The sequence below is a fragment of the Oppia nitens genome, unplaced genomic scaffold, assembly GCF_028296485.1.
Source record: "Oppia nitens isolate AA-2021 unplaced genomic scaffold, nextdenovo-longstitch-racon4-pilon3 scaffold3_pilon_pilon_pilon, whole genome shotgun sequence".
NCBI lineage: Eukaryota > Metazoa > Arthropoda > Arachnida > Sarcoptiformes > Oppiidae > Oppia > Oppia nitens.
In genome coordinates this window covers 2,141,867-2,168,769 of record NW_026533221.1, presented here as the reverse complement: position 1 = coordinate 2,168,769, position 26,903 = coordinate 2,141,867, and the positions used below count along the sequence as shown (strand labels likewise).

Sequence of the window (26,903 nt, the reverse complement as noted above, 5' to 3'; positions counted from 1 at the left end):
TGTATAATACTTACTGTATATATATACATAATTATATATTTATATATTTATATAATTTTATCAATTTACCGGTGCTTTAATCTATTTGTAAGCAAATATACCTGTCATATACTGTATTATAGGTACATATATATATATTTTTTTTAATTATTGACAAACAAAAAAAACAATAGCTATAAGCTCTGGATTTTTATATGTTATCTATATTTTTATTTATTTAATTGCGATATTAAAGTCTACAATTTTTTTAAACATACAGTTCATGTGATATCCAAATGTAATGATATAATAGATATAAGTAATAATATTTTATTTTTTTTTAATATTTAAATTAATTTTATTTCCAATTAAATGATTATCTTTTTGCAAGAATCCAAAGTTTATAGTAATAATAATTAAGAATAAATAAGTTTCTCTCTCTCTCTCTATATATATATATAATTATTATACAATAATTATTTTCAATACAAGTGTACAAAATGAATAAATTTAATAAAAAATAAAATAAAATTTTCAAGTATTTAATCACAGAATAAAATAGAAAAAATTAGTTTAAAAAAAAATAATATTATTATTTTTGTTGTTATTACTATTATTAAATATTGTTTGTTTGTTTTTTCTAAAATAATAAATAATAAAATAATCATTGTTAAATTATTTGTCCAGTCATTAATAATAAGCTTAAAAAAAATTTTATACTAAAAACAGGTAGTTGTAGTAAATAAATTTTCATAATAAACTATAATTTAAAATAATCATTTAGTTAATGTGTTTTTTTCCTAATAATTCATGCATAAAAAATTTGCAAAATATAATAATAATTTACATTTTTAAATAAATTTACTGGTATTCATTTAGTTTATCAATAATTAATACAATATGCAGGTAAACTAATTTATATAATTTTAGTTTACCAGTTATACAGTATATACTTGTTATATACAGTATATGTAATTTACTTTTACATGAAATTTGAAGTTTTTGATTACTATACAAAAAAAATTGTTAATAACAATACTGTAATAATAATAACTATATTGTAGTAAATGTTGTTTGCAAAAAAAAGATCACTGTATATATTTACCACTTCAACTACTAGTACTACTACCAGTGCATTGGTGCAGTTATATTTAGCTGGGGTATACTAGGAATAATAATAATAATAATAAGTTATTAGAGTTATTTGTAATGTATGCAACATATGTGTGTGCAAATGATTGCAAATTGCAAGTGTAAGTGAAAAAAATGCAATTACTAGTTGTGTTATGTTTTTTTTTTGTAGAAAAAATTAGTTATTAAATACTTTTACAGAAAGAAAGAAAGAGAGAGAGAGAGAGAGAGAGAGAGAGAGAGAGAGAGAGAGAGAGAGAGAGAGAGAGAGAGGGAGAGAGAGAGAGAGAGAGAGAGAGTACATGAATTAGTTGACGCCTATTGCTATCATATCAGGATTTTTTTTAGATGTGAGGAACTGATCCGACAATCGATGGTTAAAATAAAATGCTTAACTTTTTTTAAAAAAAAATATACATATAAAGATAATGATCTGTAAGGGAAATGCTTGAGTATTATTAATATCTTAAACATACTGTTTGTTAACAAGTTTTTTTGTGCTAATTGTAAGCGATTTTGTTACTAATAAAAAATTGAATGAATGAATGAAACATAAGGTTGTATATTATGTTTCGCAACTAATTTAATGCAATATTCTGTTAAGTGTTTTAATTAAATAAATGATTAATAAGTATTAGGCGAGTGAGTGAGTGTGTAGTTTGGGTATATCTATGTAGTAGTTATCTACAGTATAATATCAAGAGAGTGAGTGAGTGAGTGAGAGAGAGAGAGAGAGAGAGAGAGAGAGAGAGAGAGAGAGAGAGAGAGAGAGAGAGAGAGAGAGTATTGTCAATCAATAGTGCGTTAAGTTAGAGGAGGAGGAGGACTGGGAAGAGGTCTTAAAGTTGGGTTCAATAATTTGGAGGAATGTCGTTGGGGTTGAGGGTCTGGTTCTGTGAACACTGTATGTATGACTGACTGAGAAAGATAGTGAGTGAGAGAGAGAGGGAGAGAGAGTGGATGCACTTCAATGAGTTGGTGACTGTCCCAGAGTTCACTTCATAGAAAAAAATTGATAGGTTTGTAACCTTGAAGAATATTTATATATATATATATTTATACTACCAGTAGTTATGTTTTTAAGTGAGACTCCGGCGCCGGTATTATAATATTATTATATTATTACAGTATATTATAATAATAAAAGGGATCGACACATGTGTTTCCAATGGAAACTTTCCATTTGATAGACTGACTCTCCGGAGAGTTTAGGGTTTTATGTTTTAGAGAGTATTAGGTTTAGAACATTACGTTTAGACCATTGACTGACTGACGGTATAAAACTGTACGGTATATTTGGTTTCATTATTATTATATAATACATATACATATACAGTATGCATACATATACCGGTATATAAATATATATACTGTATATATACAGTGAAAATTGATTGATTAAAAAATAACTATTGATATTTGATTTCCTAAATTTAATAACTGTTTTTAGCATTTAAATACTGTATGTATTTATATATACAGTATATATATTGACATTAGGAATATCGGTTGAAACTAAAATAAACTAACAGTCAATCAATTAGTCCTTTAAAAAAAACTATGTGTTGTGTCTAATACTGCTATATATATCAATATATTAATAATTAGTATATTTCTAATATTAATAATATTTATTTACATTTATATATTTATATACCAGTGTCTGACTCTTTTTATATGTGATTATATATTAAGATAAGGGCACTAATAATAATACTGTAATAATATATTTACAATGCATTCAAAATGCATATAAAAATCAATATTTATATCAAATGTTGTGTACAATACATACAGTCAGTGTATAACAACAGTGTATATATCATATGTAAAACTCATGTCTTTTAGACAAAACAATATGATATTTAAATTTTTTTCATTAAATATGATATTATATTTTTAGAAAATTATACATATTTTATTAATATAATAATAATTATTTTATAAATTTTATTGTTTTTAATTTAATCAATTTGTTTATTTGTTTGTTTGTCTAAACAATTTTGTTTTTCATAATAATATAATAATAAATAATAATTATTTTTTAGGAAAATTTTTTTATTTAAAAACTTTTTAATTTATTGAATCTATTTTTTTTAAAAAAAAGTGTATATTTTTATAAATACTGTAAATTATATATAAGTAATATAATAATAATAATAATAATAAGTAATAATTAATATGCTTTAAAATAAGTGCCAAAAAAATTATGATATAATATACTGATTATTAAAAATTTGATTTATAATAATAATAATAATAATAATAATAATAATCAACAATAACAACGACAACAACAATATGAGTGATATTTTTACCAACAAAGACATCATCAACGGTGATGTTGACGATGAAGAACAGCCACACGAATCGATACCATTGATTGGCAAAGAAGTCAATGGATCTATCAATGGATCTGCTAATGGATCAGTCAATGGATCAGTCAATGGATCATCCGATGATCGTTTAAAGACTTCCTGCCATAACGGCAATGGCGCCAACAATCGGCGACTATATATCAAACAAAACGGCGGCCGACAAATGACCCAACGAAACGGCAACGGCGACCAACCGAAAAAATTGATGACCAGAATCAGGTTCGGCTCGACCGATACCTATCTGTCGTCGAGCAATGGTAACCATCATTGGAGTGACAGCCGTCTGGATGAATGCGGTGACGATGACCAACATAATCATCAGCGAAGTGTTACTCACGATAACAATGCTTACAATCATCCGTCCATTGCTTGCCGCCGATCGTCTCGAACCGTCCACTCAGATACCGATTTGACGGCTTTACTATTGACCACCAACACTACTACCGCCACTACCGATGATGACGATGATGTCGACCATACAACGGTACGTAACCGATATTAATAATTATCTTAATTATCAATAGTTTTAATGTTTTTAATAATATAAGCAATTATTTTATTTTTAAAAAAAATGGTTTTTATTTTATAATCAAACTAAAAATTAATTATTTTTTATAACTTTTTAGTTTAGTTTAGTTATTATTTATTTAGTTTTTTCTGAAGTTATAAATTTAATATACCGGTAATAATAATATAGTTTTAATATAATCAATAAATTTTAACTGACAGTTAAAACTAAAAGTATTCAACAATAACAACAACAACAACAACAAAAAGTTAAAAACTAATAAATATTAATGTGAATATTTAAGATTTTAAATTTATATATAATATATATTACTTATAATGATATATCTGAGTTGTATATATACAATATACTGTATATAGTATAGTATAGACGATAATATAATTTAAATAAATTAAAATTTGTATTTAAATAAATTTTTTAGAAAAAAGAGTAAATTTTTAAAAGTTTTTTTTTATCAATTGAGGCGTTCAATTCAAATGTCATTCCCCTGAAATAAAAGGCATTGAATTTTATGATATATACAGTACTGTATATTATGTAAAGTGTTTAACAGCAGGTATACAGTATATAATGCAGGTATAGTTATGTCTAGTAATGATGCCCTTTATATATACCGTATACAGTACTGTATATATATATACCGGTAATTGTATATAATAATCATTGCATTGCATTGCATTAACTTAGTGTATATTATTAATAATATACAAATTTATGATTATTATTTAGATAACTTATTTTATGTTAATGAATATTTAATTTAGTTAATCATATTATTTTATTTAAAAATAGCATATATATATACGGTATATAATAGTAATTAATACTGTAATATACGGTACTGTGTATAATGTTATAATATTAGGATCTTTAATAACACGTTTTTGGTTTGATATGTATTATTTAATGTAAAAAATATACATTACTGTTAGGCAATATATATAGCCTTGCTTGTTTATTGGGTAATTTTATATATATATACTGTATATATATATATAACTTATCTAGCAATGTTAGTAATTACTATTTGAAAAATTATTAGTCATATATATATTATACAATATATTCAAAAAAAATCATGCTATACTATGTTTAAAAGAAAATAGTTACAAATTATTTATTAATTCAAATGAATTTATATATATAATAAGTTATTATATAAAAATAAACGATTTGTACAGTGAGTTAACAAATAATTAACAAAACACTTGTTTTTAGTATTAGTTTATACGGAAACATCTTATGGGCAGAAAAAAAGTCAAAGACCTCGTCTATAATATAATTTTTTTTTAGTTTTGTTTAATTACAGATAAAAACATAGGGTTTTTTGGGGAGAATTATAAATTGGTTATAAATTTTGATTAAAAATCTTATTATTCTTTAAGATTCTCTCTCAAGATTTTCGGTACATATTTTAGGGTTTTATTATTGTTCAAAAAAAACTATTATCATTAATAATAATAATAACAACAATAATATAAAATAATAATTAGATCATAAAATTAGATTAAAATATTAATGGGTTTTTATATGTATCATACATATGTAATTTTATAAATTTATCTAAAAATATAATTAGATATCAAATTTATATAATTGGTTGTGCAATAATAAAAAATTATTTATTTAAATATTTATATATATATATATTTAAACACACATTAACATAATTATAATTTGTAATAAAATATCAAATAATATGAAAATTATTTATTATTAATATATGCTATAATAATGTAAAATAGTTTGCGAAGTTATTTTATTATCAAATATTATTTTGCAATTAATAATGAAATTTAATATTGCAATTAATATTTGTGGAAATTTACAAAAAAAATAAATAATAATAAAATAAATAAAATTAGGAAATAGATATTTAAAAATATTTATATTGTAAATAAAGTTTATTAACTATTTTCTAGACAAATATTGTCAAAAAAAATATTTGATCAAACAATCGATATAGATTATTTTTTTGAAATTAAAATTTTTCAATATATATTTTTATGAGGGGGAATTTTTATGTGAATTTTTAATTTAAATTATTTTCTAGTTAAAAATATTGAGAGAGAGAGAGAGAGAGAGAGAGAGAGAGAGAGAGAGAGAGAGAGAGAGAGAGAGAGAGAGAGAAAGATTGAATTAACTAATTAAAGTTAACTAAAAAAAATTAAATACTAATATTACTTAAAGCGCTATTTTATTAGTATTATTATGATAATCACATGATATAACCAAATAATGTTTATAATATACATATACATTATTATTGCGACATTTTTAGCACTTAAATTTAGTTTATTAATGCCATATATTATAAATATTAATTGATTTACATTAAGCCTATCTATTAAGGTTTTTTTTTATTTATTTAAAAAACATTAATTATATGTAAAATTATTATCAATGTCAATTGGCGACAAATTAGCCGGGATTGATCAAACAAGCAAACAATCATTTTTTTTTTAGAAAAAACATGTTATTTTTATGATAATATAATTATGTAGTTTAAATAAAAAATAGTGTTATGATAAAATTGACAACTTATTGATGATAAATCAAATCATATATAAATATATTTAAAAAACGAAATATTATGATAAATTAAATTATATAAACTAAGATAACTACAGTAATAAAAATTCACAATTTTATCAATAGTTTTTAGTAATGATTTTTAAAAAGAAAACAAAAAAGTTATTATGTGTATATATATATATATATATATATACTGAATATTATTTATTTGAGATCACATATGAGATACTAGTTTTTTTCAAAAGTAAAAATTGAATAGTAATTAGTTTTCCAATACATTATATTATTGCCATATATGAAATATACTACAGTTTTATATATACGGTATAATAATATAAGGCATATTTGTCCTGATTTATTAAATATCTCTTTCAAAATATTATGATAGGATACATGTAATATATATATAAAACACATTAGAGAGCTAGAAACGGGTTGGATAGTAGATTTAAGTGTATTTTTATCAAATAATTAATTGAAATATTATTAGGATATTTTTAAAGTATAAATTATAATTTTTAAAAAAAATTATATATAAGAAAAAATTGATAAAACTGTGTGATCTTTATATAACTTTCGGATTGGATATGATATAATAATAATTGACAAAACGGTTTGATTATATATATATAAATACCCGATAAATAAATACCCCTGTGTATGTTTTTGACCATCCCTCTCTAATATTCAATTATAATTTATAACTGTAATAATAATAATAATAATAATAATAATATTGAGTGAACATAAAATAATTGTTAATAAAAAAAGTATCATTATTATTATTAATAATAATATAATTTGTTTGAAAATGTGAATAAACAAAATAAATACATGTGCAATAATGTAGTGGGAATGGGATGAGCCCATCAACTGAGCCAATATAAACTTTTTTTTTGTGGTGTATGTGTGCTATACTTTACTTTACTGTTAAATTTATTTTACAGTAAAAATAGATGACAATATTTTTTTTAGAAAAAATAGTAGTTATTTTGCTTATCAATAGAGCTCTATATGTACTGTAAATATATATATATATATATATATATTTGTCATCACATAAACTCATCCTATTTTTTTGGTTATTGTGTTCACCACTACTACTACTGAAATACATAATGATCTCTTATTTAAAATTGAAAAAATATTTATACAAAAAAAAAAGTTTATAAATGATTGCTTTGAGAGCTTTTTTTGAATATTATTAGCCGCTGCTACTCTTTATTATTGATAATAATAATAATAATAAAACCAGTCAGTCCTCAAAACATACCAGTCCTCTAAGTCCTCCAACAAAACAAACAAACAAAAAAGTTTTATCATTGCCCTCAATGATAATAATAATAATAATTAAACATTAAGATTGACAACAACAACAAACTTTTATTTAGGATTATATATATATATATATTATATATATTAATGGACTCTTTGGAAACTATCATTTAGTTGAATCAATTTTTTTGTATCATCTGTAGACCAACAACAACACCATCATCAGCAACGACAACAACACCATCAACGGCGACATTGCTATCAACGGCGTAATGAATCACAACCCGGTCCGAAAAAGTGTGTCAATAGGCAAGAGTGATGCCGCCGCCTCAGCAGTCAATGGCCAGAATCAGTCCAGATTTCAAGTGGCCAAAGTATCCGACGATGATAACGGCGACGACGACAACAACAGCTCGGACGACACGATTCACGATATGGCGACCATTGGCGGCCATCATATGACTGTCGACTATACGACCACTTATGATACGAAAAATGTGAAAAGTCTACGCTATTACACCCGTGAAGCACTTCCACGTGTCGACAACTATCGGAATATTCTGTCGGTTCATCGGCATATGACTCGTCCGACTCTCGATGAGCTACACGGCGTGCAAACCACTATACATCCCGATCCCAACAACAAAGTAAGCTTAATCTGCTTTTTATTTTATTTTTTATTTGATATTTAATTGATTTTTATCGATTAAATTTGTTTCACAATTGAATTTATTTTGTGATTATATTTCGATAAATATGTTATCAAAATTGATGAGAAAATACAAACTATTTTTTTTGTTAAACATATAATTTAACTAAAATAGATTTACAGTGTGTTTACTGTAATACCAATAATACATGAGAGTTGACTTTGACATTAAACTCATTGATAATGATTTACTGTACTTAGTATTAACTTATTTTTAGAGTATTACCGTATTATTATTATTAAACAAATTTAAAAATAATAATAAATTACTGTATAGTATGTATGGACTTTAAAAACTCGGTTAATGACCTGGGTTAATATATTATATTATATATATATATACTGTATTAAATAATAAGTATAATAATTTTTAATCAATCATATTTTGAAAGTTATTTATTTTTTAAATAAAAGTTATTAAGTTTTTTACGTATATAACAAAAAAATAAAAAATACCTTGTTGTTATTTTATGATGAATATATTTTGTTAAACAGTTGTGTCAGCTCAAAAAATAGATTATTTATATTAACTAAATATTTAGTTTAAACATTTATTTTATAGTTAAACATAAGCTATAATTTTCTTGTGTTATATAAATTTATATGTATTGCTCGCTATTATTATTTATATAATAAACTATAAATATATATTCAAATTTGATGTTTAAATATTTTAATATATAAATTATATACCGGTATATACTGTATATTTATATAAAACTTATATAAATAACCATAAATTTGACAAAACAACAGTACATTAGATTTTTTTCTTTTAAAACAAAAAACAACTAACCTTTTCAGTCAAAACATGAACTCTTTCATTGGGGGTATTAAAAGAGCCAGAGCTCAGGGCTATCGGAGCTTTTCTATGCGAAATGAATTGTTTATAAATTATAAGATTTGTTTTTTTGATTGCAAACAAAATGTATAATAAGTGCTGCTATTTCTTTGATTATATCTTTTTTATAATATGCTATAAATAATTTAATTTTTATTGTTTGTCTAGGCGTTAATATTATTATTTTTGGTTACTTTTTTTAATTTTTAATTTTTTTTACTTTGGTTAAAATATTAGTTCAAATCGGTATACCCTATATAATATATATGATAATAATTAATAAAAATAACAATAGATATATCGTATTGAATATTAATAAGAATAGTAATAGAAGAATAGTAATAGAGATAAAAATTGTTGCCATAAATTAGTTAATAAATTATGCTAACTAAACGTTTTTAAAAAAATTATTTATTAATTTAAAACAATTTCAATGAAATAATGTGTATAATTTTTTTTTGAAAGTAATAAAACTGATTATTTCGCAAAAATAGATATAAAAATGAATTTACAATTTGTTTGACATTTTGAATCATTATTTTTGATTTAATTAATAGGATTTAATTTTGAGAGCAATTTTTATTGGTTACAACAAACAAAAAATTGTTTCAATATATTTTTTCAACTTAAAAATTTTTTTTATTGATTTTGTTTATCAATGAATTATAAGCGCGTTTGTATAGAAATAAAAATAATTTAATTTAATTAAAAACAATAAAATATTTTATGAAATAATATATATATATATATATATACAGTATTTTAAATTTAAATTAAATATTTGTTATACTTTTATTATGATTAATCATTTATTTCATTTATGTTTGAATTTTTTATTATTTTTTTTAGTTGTCATGATATATAGTTGTTTAGATATTACAAATATGAAAAATATTTAATTAAATATAGAGACAAACAAATATGAAAATCACATATTTTGATGATTTAATAAAAAAATATACTAATAATTAATAGTGATGTGTGTGTGTGTACTGTATTTACATTATAACAAAATAGCATATTTTATAGAAAATATTTGTCGAAAAAATTTATATACATTTTTAAATACAATTAATTATTTTTTTAAAAAAATTAGTATTTTACATAATTTATAAATAATATTTATGTTTTTACTTATTTAGACAATTATTTATATATATATAAACAAATAATTTTATTATTTTTAGTAATTTATTATAAAAATAATGAATATTTAAATAAAATTAATTATAATTTAAAATTACTATAAAATTATTAGATATTTTTGTTGTAAATTATATTTATTTTATTTGACGGAAAATTTTTTAAAACTATTTTTACAAACATTGAATATTGAACTTTTTTTATTGTCAGTTTATGTGATAACAAAATAGTGTCAAAATTGCAACCAAAAAAATGTTTTATAATTTCTAATAAAATTATTATGCTTGCTTATTTAAGATTGATGTTTAAAACAAACTAATTAAAAATAAATAATTTGCTTTAAAAATATTTTACAATAAAATGCTATATTTGTCTAAATGCGAGCATTGACTTATGTTATTGAAAATTTATTATTCAAAAACTTTAAAAAAAATTGCGATTACATGCTTTTTTTAAAAAAAAATAACCAAGATAAATAAATAAATATATAGTCATTATATTATAGTGTATATAAATAAGCATAAAATAGCAAATTAAATAAATTGTTTAACAATCTAAATCAATAATCTAGTAATTGATTTAACAAAAATAGCAGTTTATATTAAATATCCTGTTTGCTATAGTTGGCAATAATATACAGTATATATCTATATATAATATATAGACAATATTTAATCAAATGGTAATGTAATCAAAAATAATTATAATCATAAAAATCATTTTTTTATTGATTATATATTATACACAGTATACAATGTAAATTAGATTAAAATATATATTATTATAATGCGAAAAAATATATTTTATTATTACAATATCAAAACAAATATTGTGAAATAATTTTGATTTATTTAAATAATAAATGTTATTATTTTGTGACCAAATATGGATAAAAAAAAGTTTCTTTTATCGATAAAAATTGTGAAACAATTATTCACGTTAAGTACGTAATCATTAAATACTGTATTAATTTTATTATATTTATATATATATATTTTGAATGTATTTTTAAATACAGATTTGTTTGCATTTCAATATCAATTAATAATGATAATAGTAAAAAAAATATTATTTATACAATGTTTGAATTTGAATAACAAATTGATTTTTCTCTATACACACAATCGGTTATTAAATAAACAAATTTAAAAAAAGTCTATACAAAAAAAATAGATTTTACAAATTTTCAAATAGCCAACAATTGTTAACAAATATATATATCTATAAACTAATAATAATTTATCAATGTCACGCCAGTTATTATCAATGTATTGTTATTATTATCATCTATTAGCATCAAGCACATTGTATTATACATTATTATTTTTTTTATCTATAATTACCGGAAATTTTATTTTTATAGGCAAAATTGGGCGACAAATTGAATGGCGATATTAGTGTTGAAACGGCAGTAAAGTTTGGTTGGATTAAAGGAGTTCTTGTAATTGATTTTTTTTAATAATTAAATTAAATTAAATAATTAATTAATTACATTATTATTTTGAAGGTTCGATGTCTATTGAATATATGGGGTGTTATGCTATTCATGCGACTGGCCTGGGTAGGTGCCCAGGCCGGTATAGGCTTGGGCTCTGTGGTAATCATATTAGCAACCATTGTGACCACTGTCACATCGATTTCCATGTCGGCTATCTGTACGAATGGCGAAGTCAAAGGCGGCGGTACCTACTATATGATCAGCCGAAGCCTGGGGCCAGAGTTTGGCGGTGCCATTGGCATCATATTTTCGATCGCCAACGCAGTAGCCGTTGCCATGTATTCGGTAGGATTTGCCGAAGCCATGAGAGATCTCCTAATGGTATGAATCTAATTGGAAAAACTTTTTCAATTGATTTTTTTTTTAAATCTGTAATTAAATTTCTAACCATTTATTTCGTTTAGGACAACGGTTTGGCGCTAATCAATGGCGGAATGAATGACATCCGTATTATCAGTTCGTTAGCTACCATTGCAATGCTCGGCATTGCCTTAGTTGGCACCGAATGGGAGGCAAAGGTTAATAAAAAATATTTATTTATTTTTGTTGTTGAAATTATTTGTTTAAAATTGAAACCAAAATAATTTTTCGATTTTATTAATTATTTTACTTAACCTTTTTTTTAGGCACAAATCATACTACTCTTTGTCTTACTGGTAGCGATGGGTGACTTCTTTATCGGATCATTGATTCCTCCGAGTGTTGAAAAACAGTCAAAAGGATTTGTCGGATGGTCAGGTATGTTGTTGTCATTAACACTAATTTATATTGAGAACAACAAAAGTATTATAATTTAATTGTTAATTAAATTAATTATCGGTAATCTTTTTTTAGGCCAAGTATTAGTTGATAATTTTATGCCTCGATTTGAGGGCCAGTCGTTTTTCACGGTATTTTCGGTATTTTTTCCGGCGGCCACTGGCATACTGGCCGGCGCTAATATATCCGGTGATCTTAAGGTAGTAAACACTATGTTTGTTAATATATGTTTTGTTGTTTTAAAATTATTGATAATTGTTTTGTTTTTGTTGTTATTTTTTTGGTTACCAATTGGTGGTACAAAATAAAAAGATAACAGAAAAATAAAAGAAAAAAAGAAAAAATAGTTTTATAAAAAACAGTTTGTTTATCATTTGAATCCAATAGGACCCGCAAACAAGTATCCCAAAGGGCACACTACTGGCCATTGGAATTACGACATTCAGTTATCTACTGTTCCTATTCATCTGCGGCGGAGTTGTAACCAGAGATGCTAACGGTTTGACTGAACTATTGTTTGCCAACAGTTCCGGTGATTATCTAAACCTAATACAAAACTGTACGATCAATGGTAACACAAAATGCGAATACGGTTCGTCGCACAATTATCAAATTGTGGAACTGGTATCGATTTTCGGGCCAATCATTTATGCCGGCATATTTGCGGCCACACTGTCGTCGGCGTTGGCCAGTCTTGTAAGCGCTCCCAAAGTGTTTCAGGCGCTCTGCAAAGATAAACTGTTTCCTTATATCGAGTACTTTGGCCACGGATTTGGCAAAAATAACGAACCCCGACGTGGATATCTACTGGCCTTCGGGTTGGCCATTGCCTGCTGTCTAATAGGAGATCTCAATTCAATAGCACCGCTTATATCAAACTTTTTTCTGGCCGCCTATTGTCTCATCAATTTCTCCTGTTTTCACGCGTCGTTCGCCAAATCGCCCGGTTTTAGGCCATCATTCAAGTACTATAACATGTGGCTCAGCCTAATGGGTGCCGTACTATGTCTAATGGTTATGTTTATGACCCACTGGCCGGCAGCTTTGGGAACGTTTGTCATTATTTTGGGACTCTATATATGGATTCAGTATAGAAAACCCGGTAAAATGATAATAAATAAAAAAGATTTTATATTAAAATTTTAATGATTAAATAGTAATTTTTTGATTGTTTATCTATTAGATGTCAACTGGGGCTCATCCACTCAGGCACAGACCTATCTCCGAGCATTGAATTCAGTTTATCGCTTGAATTTAGTGCCCAATCACGTCAAGAATTTCAGGTTATTTATATTTTTTGATAACATTTTTTTTAAGTTGATTATTATAATCCCTAAAATCAATTATTACAATAATAACAACAACAAAAATAGACCACAAATTCTGGTATTGACTGGAAGTCCTAGTTCTCGGCCGCCAATCATTGACTTTTCCAATACTATATCAAAAGGAATCGGTTTAATCATTTGTGGACACGTTGTTGATGTTAGTGAAACTGATTATTATTAACTAAATTATTAACAAATTAAAAAAATTTAGTTAAATATATCCATAAAACTAACAGTGCTTTTTAAAACATACGGTTTTTGTTGCTGTTTAGGGATCGCTATCTCAAAGAGCCCGTAACGCTCTCATCCAAGAGTCGAATAATTATCTTCAAAGACGACGAATTAAAGGTTTCTATAATCTCGTTGAAGAAGAATCGTTGGCTAAAGGTGTCGACTCAATGATCCAGTCGGTCGGTGTCGGCAAACTAAGACCAAACATAGTGATGATGGGTATGAAAAGCAATTGGCAGACAAGCGATCCCGAAGAGATCAGCGATTACTTCAATACAATTCAGTTAGTTTTATAATCTGAAGAATTTTTTTTAGATAAATTTTTTGCTAAAATAATGGTTTTTGTTTGTTTCAGTACTGTATTCGATCGTCACTTATCACTGATAGTGATTCGGTTGTCAAACGGTTTGGATTTTTCCCGTTTCGGTGACATTCCTGACGAAGAAAATGAAAAGGAAAAACCAACAGCTAATGGTTTGACTCCTTCGGCACCGTATCTGAACTGTTCGTATGTCAGCATTGATGTGTCCAAAGAAGATATCGCAAGCAATGGACAACTATTGTCTGTTGTGAACATTTCCAATCGTAAGTCTTGAGAGAATCAGTTGTAATTGTAAATAAATAAATGCAAACAAAAATTAATTGTAATGAATACCAAATACCAGGCGGTAGTATCAGTTCCCGTGGGTCGACACCATCGACACCGTGTTCTCACTTTGTTGTAAATGGTATTCAACAACAACAACATCATCATCAACAGCAACAACAACTACCACATCATCAACAACAGCAACAAACCAATGGTTCAACCAATATATCGGAAAATCCTATGGGAATGAACGGCATTTCCAAAGATATTATACCGAAAGAGGTGATGTTAGCCGTCAATCAGTTCCAAAACAAACAGAAAAAAGGTTTTATCGACGTCTGGTGGCTATACGATGACGGAGGACTGACACTACTGTTACCGTATTTGTTGAGTACTAGAAAACAATGGAAAGGATGTAAACTACGGGTGTTTGCTTTGGCCAACAAAAAGGACGAATTGGATACCGAACAGAGAAATATGGCGACACTGCTCAGCAAATTCCGTATCGGCTATTCGGATGTCATTGTCATCGCCGACATACATAAGCCGCCCCAGGAGTCGACAATACGCGAGTTCGACGCACTGATCAGCAAATGGCGGGTCAAAGAGTCGTCGGACAACACAACAAACAATTGCGACCCGAATACTGGTGACCACAACAATACAAACGATAGCGACAGTAATAGGAGTAGCAATCAATTGGTGATTACTGAAGACGAAGTGATTGCACTTAAAGATAAGGTACGACTATTTTTTTTTGGCGACGAATAGTTTTTATAGAAATAACTATATTATTGCATTCACTATAATCACAGAATAAACGTCATATGAGACTACGGGAACTGTTGTGTCAGTATTCACGGCAATCATCACTCATCGTAATGTATGTCTTGTATATTATTGTTTTATTTATTTATTTTTTTGTTCACAAAACTAATCCATTGTTTGATTGATGTCCAAACCGTTTGCCTGATTAGGACACTACCGATGCCTCGAAAGGGTACCTGTTCTGCGCCGATGTACATGTCATGGCTGGAACTGTTAACCCAAGATATGCCACCATTTATGTTCATCAGAGGCGACCAAACAAATGTCCTAACGTTTTACTCTTAATTTATTTATTAATTAATTATTATTTAAATTATTATTATTATTAGTAGTAGTTATTGAATCAAACAATTATTGTGTAAACTTTTTAAAATGTTTCAATTTAGCGGTTTATTTCTGTTTTTATTATAATTATTATAATTATTTAGTTTTGAATTTGTTTTTAGAAAAAAATGCATTTTTTTGTGTGTCTGTAATTGCATTCAATTAATTATAATTCAATTCATTCATTGATTTTATTGGGTTTTTTATAATTAAATGAATGGTTAATTCTCAATATTTTTTTTTGTAATCAAAAATTCATTTATTTTTTAATATATTTAAATAAAAAAAAAATGCCTCAAAAGCACAGAAAAATTGTTATTAAAAATTTTTAAATAATAAAATGCAATTTAATTTTCAAATTCAATCAATTTTATTATAAATATATATTTTTTAGTTAGTAATCTATTAAAAGTATCAAATCATTGTAATAATAATAATAATAATTATTATTATCTATTTGTATAATTGTTATTTCGTTTTAGTCGACAGTTGGCCCTTCACTATCATCATCGCCGACACCTGATTCAGAAGTTACGGGAAGATCGGGTGTATCTGTCCGATCAGTGTCTGTGCTTGACTTCGGTGCCGGCGAATCCGGGTCTGACATACTGAGAGCGGGGGCGGCGGCGGCGGCGGCTTCCTGTTCCATGTCGTCCGGTTCAGACGGACCTTCACCGGCAGCAGCCGTCTCGACACTTATGTCGGCCGCCGCGGCCGCCACTTGTGTTACCAATTCTTCTTCAAGAATTTCCAAACTTCGTTGAAAAGCACTGATTGAAACAAAAACATATAATATATAATAATAAATGTAATTAATTTAAATAATTTACTGGAAAAAAACTGATGTCCACTACATTACTAACCCTATAATAGTTTGTGGCTCATTGTCCTCAATAAGTCTGTCCAAATCGCTTCTCATACTTTCTATATATGCACTGAGTTTATCCATTGGATTTGGATTTTCTGATTGAATAGCTTTAATGGGAATGACTTTAATACTATATATATATACACAAAAAATTAATAATTAGTTGAATTGTAGTCATAGAAAGTGAATTATTTCAGTTAGTCATTGAAATTTAGAGGAACCGGTAGTATACCTGTGCTTATCAAATGGTTGTTGTTGTCGACGACTAGACTCATAGATTTTCGTCAATACTCTAACCCTTAGTTCCAGTTGTTGTCGAGCCTTACGATTGTGATTCAAGTGATGTTTTTTTCTGTTCATTAGTTGTTTTTTTGTCGACACATTAGTAGTACTATTAGTAGTCGATGTAATGGTATTACTACTACTACTACTACTAGTAGTAGTAGTAGTAGTCATACAGTGATGACTACTAACTCCAATCAACTGTTGATTTGATGAGCACTGGTTGTGGTCGCTGGCGATCATCACTTGACGTGTCTTTATCTCATCCGACAAGTTGTTGTTGTCAATCGATTGGTCACTAATTTCGGTAACAATTGTTGAACGGCTATCGTCTTGAATGTCAAATGTGTTGACCACCACTTCTTGTAGTACAACATCTGCATCACTATTGTCTTGTTTTGTACCATCGCTGCTATCAGACGATAACGAATCCATTGTTCATACGTGTGGTGTTGTTGTTGTTGGTGTGGTCGACACCGATGACGGCAATCAATGACCAGATTTGATGGCGATGTTCATCGGCGGCCAAATCTCTTGTGTTTTTGTTTTGATGGACAACACAAACAAACCGATCGATTGATTGATTGTTTGTTCTTTTAATGGATATCCCAATACAGACTCTGGTGAACACCTCTACTCTATTATTAATATTATATAATAAACACAATAACGTTAAGTATGTTTACAAACAAACAAATAAAATATAGGAATCTATTGATAACACAAACAAACATACAGTGAGAATGTCTTGAATACTAAACAATAATAATAATAATAATAAACAACAAAAATGGCGAACATTTGAGTGAATTGATTGTCAATTGTTTTCGTTGTCTTAACTAAAATAATATATTATTTTTTTGTGATAATTTATAACTAATATGGGATCAGATGATCACCTAAACTGTTGACACACACACTTTTGTCGTGGTTGTGGTCGTTGTCGCCGCCGAAGACCAAATATGTTCCGATTCGGGTCGCGAAAGGATGTCAACTGCGAGTTCAAGTGTGCCATCAGATTGTTGGACGACAACGAAGTACTTCAGACAGAGTTCAAGGTTTGTGTCTCTGGTTTTTTTGGTCATCCATTTGGATGTCAAATGAATGCAATTTTCATCAAATTTATTAACTGTTTATTTTCACAGCGCGAACATAAAGGACAATATCTGTTGGACTATGTCTTCAAAACACTGAATCTCGCGGAAAAAGACTACTTTGGTCTGCGATTTGTCGACCAAAACAAGCAACGGGTTTGTAGTAGTTGTTGTTGTCGTCAAATGATATGAAGACACAGACACTTGTGGTTATTGTTTTGTTGTGATGACAGACAATACTTGACACTTAGATTTTGTGTTTTTGTCGATGACTTTTCCGATGACCACTAGTGTCTTGTGTCCAGTGATTTATTATTATTATTAATTTATTACATAATTTTTACGATAAAATTGTTTTTTTTGTTGTTATTGTTATTTGAATGACACCACAGAACTGGTTGGATCCGACGCGGTCTGTCATCAAACAGGTCAAAGGTTAGCACCATTTCTTTGTAGTAGTAATTCTTGTAATTCAATATAAAAGTGTTGGATAACTACTAATGACTTAAACTTATATATATATATATAAATATAGGTCTGAATCCGATTGTCTTCTGTTTTCGTGTCAAGTTCTATGCGGCCGATCCGTCAGTTTTGAAAGAAGAGATTACCCGTTATTTCCTTTATCTGCAACTAAGACGTGATCTACTTCACGGACGACTGTATTGTATGCCAACTGAGTCCACTATTTTGATGGCTTATATTATCCAATGTAAGCGAATTCCTTAGATGTGGTGGTAGTTTTTTTGTGGGAATAGTAATAGTTTATAATCAATGATTTTTTACTCCCTCTGCACCCATTTCCTCCCCCTTTTCAAAAAAACAGCTGAATTAGGCGATTACGATGCCGAAGATCATGTCGGCAATTATGTCCAAGAGTTCAAACTGTTGCTGAATCAAAGCACCAAAATCGAGGTCCAAGTGATGGACATTCATAAGAATGCTCTGAGAGGACAGACTCCGGCTCAGGCAGAGCTTAACTTTTTGAAGAAGGCGTCACAATTGGAGACATACGGCATTGATCCGCATCCGGTCAAAGATCATAAAGGCTGTCAACTGTATTTAGGTGTCAATCATACCGGTATACTAGCCTTTCAGGGCAGTCGTAAGACACATCACTTTAAATGGTAGGTTAACTAAACTTTTACGGATATTGAAGTAGATGTGTTAAATAAAAATATTATATACTATATTGTCGAACAAAGATATTTCTTTACAATGAACTCGTCGCGCGACATACCATTCGTAACATCCGGTGGCGGACTGTTTTCGAGGAATAAACTTCGCTACAGGTATTGTTGTTCCCACCGATATGTCGTCGTCACCCCATTGTCTGACTGTTTGTCTGTCTGTCCATCTGTCTGGTAGACCGTATTTTATTGAACACACCGTGTGTTTTCTAGTGCTGAGCTAACTGTTAGTTGTCTCCCAATTAGCTGTTTTTTTTTGTGTTTCCAAATAATTATTTTATTTTTTTTTTGAACAAAAATAATTGTTTTCTCACTCAATAAGACACAAAAATAAGTTTGAGTTTTCATTTTCATAGCAAAAAATATACGATATCTCGGAATAAATGGTATCTTAAAAGTCTTTGCTTTATTTACTTTCTCTCATTCCGTATCGGCTATTCGGATGTCATTGTCATCGCCGACATACATAAGCCGCCCCAGGAGTCGACAATACGCGAGTTCGACGCACTGATCAGCAAATGGCGAGTCAAAGAGTCGTCAGACAACACAACAAACAATTGCGACCCGAATACTGGTGACCACAACAATACAAACGATAGCGACAGTAATAGGAGTAGCAATCAATTGGTGATTACTGAAGACGAAGTGATTGCACTTAAAGATAAGGTACGACTATTTTTTTTTGGCGACGAATAGTTTTTATAGAAATAACTATATTATTGCATTCACTATAATCACAGAATAAACGTCATATGAGACTACGGGAACTGTTGTGTCAGTATTCACGGCAATCATCACTCATCGTAATGTATGTCTTGTATATTATTGTTTTATTTATTTATTTTTTTGTTCACAAAACTAATCCATTGTTTGATTGATGTCCAAACCGTTTGCCTGATTAGGACACTACCGATGCCTCGAAAGGGTACCTGTTCTGCGCCGATGTACATGTCATGGCTGGAACTGTTAACCCAAGATATGCCACCATTTATGTTCATCAGAGGCGACCAAACAAATGTCCTAACGTTTTACTCTTAATTTATTTATTAATTAATTATTATTTAAATTATTATTATTAGTAGTAGTAGTTATTGAAAACAATTATTGTGTAAACTTTTTAAAATGTTTCAATTTAGCGGTTTATTTCTGTTTTTATTATAATTATTATAATGTATTTAGTTTTGAATTTGTTTTTAGAAAAAAATTAATTTTTTATGTGTCTGTAATTGCATTCAATTAATTATAATTCAATTCATTCATTGATTTTATTGGGTTTTTATAATTAAATGAATGGTTAATTCAATATTTTTTTTTGTAATCAAAAATTCATTTATTTTTTAATATATTTAAATAAACAAAAATGCCTCAAAAGCACAGAAAAATTGTTATTAAAAATTTTTAAATAATAAAATGCAATTTAATTTTCAAATTCAATCAATTTTATTATATTTTTTTTAGTTAGTAATCAATTAAAGTATCCAATCATTATAATTATAATAAGTATTATTATTGTGTAATTGTTATATCGTTTAGTCGACAGTCATCCCTTCACTATCATCATCACCGACACCTGATTCAGATGTTACGGGAAGATCGGGTGTATCGGCCCGATCAGTCTGTGCTTGACTTCGGTGCCGGCGAATCCGGGTCAGACATACTGAGAGCGGGGGCGGCGGCGGCGCCTTCCTGTTCATTGTTGTCCGGTGCAGACGGACCATCACCGGTAGCAGCCGTCTCGACACTTATGTCGGCCGCCGCGGCCGCCACTTGTGTTATCAACTCTTCTTCAAGAATTTCCAAACTTCGTTGAAAAGCACTGATTGAAACAAAAACATATTATATAAATAAATGTAATTAATTTACTGAAAAAAACTGATGTCCACTACATTACTAACACTATAATAGATTGCGACACTCTGTCATCTATTAGACCGGCCAACTGTCCTCTCGTAAACTCTATTTGTTGATTGAGTCTATCCATTGGTCGAACCAATTGATTAGTATTGATGTCTATAAAACTGTATCAACAAATCAATAAATGTATATTTAATAGTAACAAAAATTGATTTTATTTTATTGTATTATAGAAAGTGACTGTTAGTCTGTTCACTGGACTATTAGAGGAACCGGTAGTATACCTGTGCTTATCAAATGGTTGTTGTTGTTGTCGACGACTAGACTCATAGGATTTCGTCAATACTCTAACCCTTAGTTCCTGTTGTTGTCGAGCCTTACGATTGTGATTCAAGTGATGTTTTTTTCTGTTTATTAGTTGTTTTTTTGTCGACACATTAGTAGTACTATTAGTAGTCGATGTAATGGTATTACTAGTAGTAGTAGTAGTAGTAGTCATACAGTGATGACTACTAACTCCAATCAACTGTTGATTTGATGAGCACTGGTTGTGGTCGCTGGCGATCATCACTTGACGTGTCTTCATCTCATCCGACAAGTTGTTGTTGTCAATCGATTGGTCACTAATTTCGGTAACAATTGTTGAACGGCTATCGTCTTGAATGTCAAATGTGTTGACCACCACTTCTTGTAGTACAACATCTGCATCACTATTGTCTTGTTGTGTACCATCGCTGCTATCAGACGATAACGAATCCATTGTTCATACGTGTGGTGTTGTTGTTGTTGGTGTGGTCGACACCGATGACGGCAATCAATGACCAGATTTGATGGCGATGTTCATCGGCGGCCAAATCTCTTGTTTTTGTTTTGATGGACAACACAAACAAACCGATCGATTGATTGTTTGTTCTTTTAATGGATATCCCAATACAGACTCTGGTGAACACCTCTACTCTATTATTAATATTATATAATAAACACAATAACGTTAAGTATGTTTACAAACAAACAAATAAAATATAGGAATCTATTGATAACACAAACACAAACATACAGTGAGAATGTCTTGAATACTAAACAATAATAATAATAATAATAAACAACAAAAATGGCGAACATTTGAGTGAATTGATTGTCAATTGTTTTCGTTGTCTTAACTAAAATAATATATTATTTTTTTGTGATAATTTATAACTAATATGGGATCAGATGATCACCTAAACTGTTGACACACACACTCTTGTCGTGGTTGTGGTCGTTGTCGCCGCCGAAGACCAAATATGTTCCGATTCGGGTCGCGAAAGGATGTCAACTGCGAGTTCAAGTGTGCCATCAGATTGTTGGACGACAACGAAGTACTTCAGACAGAGTTCAAGGTTTGTGTCTCTGGTTTTTTTGGTCATCCATTTGGATGTCAAATGAATGCAATTTTCATCAAATTTATTAACTGTTTATTTTCACAGCGCGAACATAAAGGACAATATCTGTTGGACTATGTCTTCAAAACACTGAATCTCGCGGAAAAAGACTACTTTGGTCTGCGATTTGTCGACCAAAACAAGCAACGGGTTTGTAGTTGTTGTCATTAAATGATATGAAAACACAGACACTTGTGGTTATTGTTTTGTTGTGATGACAGACAATACTTGACACTTAGATTTTGTGTGTTTGTCGATGACTTTTCCGATGACCACCAGTGTCTTGTGTCCAGTGATTTATTATTATTATTATTTTATTACATAATTTTTACAATAAAATTGTTTTTTTTGTTGTTATTGTTATTTGAATGACACCACAGAACTGGTTGGATCCGACGCGGTCTGTCATCAAACAGGTCAAAGGTTAGCACCATTTCTTTGTAGTAGTAATTCTTGTAATTCAATATAAAAGTGTTGGATAACTACTAATGGCTTAAACTTATATATATATATATATATAAATATAGGTCTGAATCCGATTGTCTTCTGTTTTCGTGTCAAGTTCTATGCGGCCGATCCGTCAGTTTTGAAAGAAGAGATTACCCGTTATTTTCTTTATCTGCAACTAAGACGTGATCTACTTCACGGACGACTGTATTGTATGCCAACCGAGTCTACTATTTTGATGGCTTATATTATCCAATGTAAGCGAATTCCTTAGATGTGGTGGTAGTTTTTTTGTGGGAATAGTAATAGTTTATAATCAATGATTTTTTACTCCCACTGCATCCATTTCCTCCCCCTTTTCAAAAAAAACAGCTGAATTAGGCGATTACGATGCCGAAGATCATGTCGGCAATTATGTCCAAGAGTTTAAACTGTTGCTGAATCAAAGCACCAAAATCGAGGTCCAAGTGATGGACATTCATAAGAATGCTCTGAGAGGACAGACTCCGGCTCAGGCAGAGCTTAACTTTTTGAAGAAGGCGTCACAATTGGAGACATACGGCATTGATCCGCATCCGGTCAAAGATCATAAAGGCTGTCAACTGTATTTGGGTGTCAATCATACCGGTATACTAGCCTTTCAGGGCAGTCGTAAGACACATCACTTTAAATGGTAGGTTAACTAAACTTTTACGGATATTATTTTTTGGATTACAAGTGCTGAAGTAGATGTGTTAAATAAAAATATTATATACTATATTATCACTATTTTTTATAAAAGGTCTGAACTCCAAAAGATCACATACGAGGGCCGTATGTTTATAGCCCACTATCTCATCAATGATGTAATTAATAATAATTGTTATTTATTTATCACAAAAATTATATTATAATTTTTATTGTTTTTTTTGTTGGTTGAAAATTATATCAGAAAAAACAATTGATTGGATTCAAGTGTCCAAACATATCTTCGTGTCACTATCTATGGCGCTGTACTGTCGAACAAAGATATTTCTTTACAATGAACTCGTCGCGCGACATACCATTCGTAACATCCGGTGGCGGACTGTTTTCGAGGAATAAACTTCGCTACAGGTATTGTTGTTCCCACCGATATGTCGTCGTCACCCCATTGTCTGACTGTTTGTCTGTCTGTCCATCTGTCTGGTAGACCGTATTTTATTGAACACACCGTGTGTTTTCTAGTGCTGAGCTAACTGTTAGTTGTCTCCCAATTAGCTGTTTTTTTTTGTGTTTCCAAATAATTATTTTATTTTTTTTTTGAACAAAAATAATTGTTTTCTCACTCAATAAGACACAAAAATAAGTTTGAGTTTTCATTTTCATAGCAAAAAATATACGATATCTCGGAATAAATGGTATCTTAAAAGTCTTTGCTTTATTTACTTTCTCTCATTCTTTGCTTATATAAATTGATTTCATTGATCTGAACAATGGGTTTGAAATTGTTTTTTTTGGTGTTGTTGTTATCTCCTATTCTTCCTAACACTTAATGTTATATTAGCGGCCGAACCGAACGTGAAATCATTGAGGACATGAAACGAGTGGACAGAGTATCGACAAGTGTTCACCGAAGCTATTCGATAACGTCGGCGCCGCCTTCCATACGTACTTTGGGTCGATCTAATACTGCACCGCTTCCACATCAAGAATCACCAGAAAGGTCCAACTATTTTCACCATAAAGGTAGCCATAAAGTGATACTAATTTATATATATATATTTGTCAATCATATCATTAATTTTATTGTTGTTATTATTACCAGTGGTTCCATATCTTAACTATTCGACACTATCTGAACCTTGCGATGAACACAATGCACACCACGCGGATCAGGACACGCACGACCAGCACACCGGCGTCGTCGGCGTCAACACTACCACTGTTTCACTACCGCCGTCTTTGGATCCATTCGACGAAGAAGATTGGGATATGTCGATGGCGTCAAGTTTGCCCACCGAGTTTGATCTGAGACCCGATCTGACGCCAACCGGCGAAGAGAGACGTACGCTGGCCTTTGAGACTCCCGAAGTTCGCGCCTCGCCATCGCATACGCTCTCACACGACGAGGACGACTCGGACACCGATGAAACATACGATCAAAATAGTGATATTAGTAGATCAGACATCAATAAGATAGACATCTCTCAAAGTACCAAACGTTTCGCTAATAATAATAATAATACTAATATTGTCGGTTCACTTGGAAAGAGACGGCCGCCGCTGAGCAAAGTCTATGCCATTGTCCGCACTTCTATAATAAGCTCACTACTGGTTTTGTTGTTCTTTACGTGCCTTCTTATTCTTGTAATTGAATCCGATTCCGATCTGTTCTCTCATCTCCGAAAACTGCCTGAAATTGTTGTCTTAAGACGTGATTATTATGAACCACTTAAAGATATGGTCTGGCAATCAGTGATCAACAAATGATTGACCAAATTTTTTCTTTACTCTAGAGGCCATGTCTTATCTCTCTCTCACTCCAAGAGTTTTTTTTTGTTGTTGAAAAACTAATTTCAATTCACTTGTGTTTAATAGCCAAAGAAAATGTTATATTTTAACAACAACTAAAAGGTTTGGCGCAGTATTTAATCAAAATTTTTATCATTTATTGGACACTTTTTTTTAACTTTATCTCTCTATTAATTTACACAATAACTACAGTATTAACAGTATATTTTTATTTCAATAATATAATTAATATCTAATTATAATCTCTATATCAATGAATCTCTAAAAACTCTTTTATTATCTGAATCTAAAAAAAAAATATATTAAGTATTCACACTCTATAAGAATCTAAAGATTGTTATTACTATTATTGTTTAACTTTATATTATAAAACTAATTATTAATATTACCGGTAAATATTACAGTATATATATATATATATATAATATTTATATAATAATTAAATTTTAATTAATCCGTATATTATACTATAAATTTGATTAAATTGATATTAATGACTTAAATGAGCTAAAAAAATAAGGTGATACATCTAAAATTTAATTAAACTCTCTTTAAATTGAGATTATTATTGAAAAAAATGTATATGCTAGATGAGCATGATAAATTTATTATTATTATTAATTATTGGTGATTAGTTTGCAGTTAAATATTATTAATTTTAAATTTAATCACCAAATTAATAATTAATGTGTTAAACAGTATATGGATTATTATTTTTTAAAAACATATTATTATTATACGTTAAAATGATTGTATTATACGGTACAGTACTGTTTATACAACAAAAATGTTAAGCTATACAATATTGCTATATAATTGATATATTTAATTAATTTTACAAAAAACTCCCTAAATATATATATGTATATGTTATATAATTTTTATTATTATTATTATATATACTGTATATGATAAATATCTATCTCTATATATTTTATATTATTTTTTAAGTGATTTTATTTTTATGCAAACTAGCAATGATAACATAATTATATTTAAAAAAAATATATATAAACTGGTTAATCTATATTGAATCTCAACTAAAAAAATAAAAAATAGTTAAACAATTGGTGCATTTCTATAATATGATGATGATAATAATAATAATAATATTACTATCAATATTATTATTGATTACTATTAATTTATTATAATTCATTCATATATTATTTAAAAT

The 26,903-nt window shown here is 28.7% G+C and overlaps 5 protein-coding genes across 8 annotated transcripts; 3 read left to right on the top strand and 2 right to left on the bottom strand.

Moving 5' to 3' along the window:
- Window positions 1-3,403: 3,403 nt before the first annotated feature.
- Window positions 3,404-16,066, top strand: LOC128958649 (solute carrier family 12 member 1-like). Its single transcript, XM_054304548.1, has 15 exons — window positions 3,404-3,972; window positions 8,031-8,474; window positions 11,884-11,961; window positions 12,028-12,339; window positions 12,423-12,536; window positions 12,645-12,756; window positions 12,853-12,977; window positions 13,165-13,879; window positions 13,961-14,060; window positions 14,151-14,262; window positions 14,378-14,619; window positions 14,692-14,921; window positions 15,002-15,666; window positions 15,741-15,808; window positions 15,903-16,066. Exons 1-15 carry the CDS (start codon window positions 3,412-3,414, stop codon window positions 16,036-16,038), a joined length of 4,014 nt encoding a protein of 1,337 aa, XP_054160523.1. The 5' UTR covers window positions 3,404-3,411; the 3' UTR covers window positions 16,039-16,066.
- A 426-nt stretch (window positions 16,067-16,492) lies between these two features.
- LOC128958650 (protein tincar-like) lies at window positions 16,493-17,665 on the bottom strand. The gene is made up of 3 exons (XM_054304549.1): window positions 17,178-17,665; window positions 16,941-17,075; window positions 16,493-16,847 (listed from the first exon to the last, which is right to left on the bottom strand). Exons 1-3 carry the CDS (start codon window positions 17,660-17,662, stop codon window positions 16,556-16,558), a joined length of 912 nt encoding a protein of 303 aa, XP_054160524.1. The 5' UTR covers window positions 17,663-17,665; the 3' UTR covers window positions 16,493-16,555.
- A 137-nt stretch (window positions 17,666-17,802) lies between these two features.
- On the top strand, window positions 17,803-20,575 carry LOC128958651 (FERM domain-containing protein 3-like). 4 transcript variants are annotated; one of them, XM_054304551.1, is made up of 6 exons: window positions 17,803-17,850; window positions 18,119-18,285; window positions 18,373-18,477; window positions 18,714-18,756; window positions 18,857-19,033; window positions 19,148-19,452. In XM_054304551.1, the coding sequence occupies exons 2-6, from the start codon at window positions 18,190-18,192 to the stop codon at window positions 19,450-19,452; spliced, it is 726 nt and encodes a 241-aa protein (XP_054160526.1). In that variant the 5' UTR covers window positions 17,803-17,850; window positions 18,119-18,189. The 4 variants fall into 4 exon arrangements, with proteins under 4 accessions (XP_054160526.1, XP_054160527.1, XP_054160525.1 ...); XM_054304552.1 differs by lacking the exon at window positions 17,803-17,850 and adding an exon at window positions 19,527-19,613 and having other exon boundaries at window positions 17,970-18,285; window positions 19,148-19,448; XM_054304550.1 differs by lacking the exon at window positions 17,803-17,850 and having other exon boundaries at window positions 17,970-18,285.
- Window positions 20,576-20,975: 400 nt separating this feature from the next.
- On the bottom strand, window positions 20,976-22,215 carry LOC128958842 (uncharacterized). Its single transcript, XM_054304787.1, has 3 exons — window positions 21,650-22,215; window positions 21,407-21,529; window positions 20,976-21,327 (listed from the first exon to the last, which is right to left on the bottom strand). Exons 1-3 carry the CDS (start codon window positions 22,123-22,125, stop codon window positions 21,123-21,125), a joined length of 804 nt encoding a protein of 267 aa, XP_054160762.1. The 5' UTR covers window positions 22,126-22,215; the 3' UTR covers window positions 20,976-21,122.
- A 428-nt stretch (window positions 22,216-22,643) lies between these two features.
- On the top strand, window positions 22,644-25,970 carry LOC128958841 (FERM domain-containing protein 5-like). Its single transcript, XM_054304786.1, has 9 exons — window positions 22,644-22,744; window positions 22,832-22,936; window positions 23,167-23,209; window positions 23,314-23,490; window positions 23,606-23,906; window positions 24,015-24,078; window positions 24,165-24,328; window positions 24,759-24,940; window positions 25,020-25,970. The coding sequence occupies exons 1-9, from the start codon at window positions 22,649-22,651 to the stop codon at window positions 25,682-25,684; spliced, it is 1,797 nt and encodes a 598-aa protein (XP_054160761.1). The 5' UTR covers window positions 22,644-22,648; the 3' UTR covers window positions 25,685-25,970.
- Window positions 25,971-26,903: the final 933 nt, after the last annotated feature.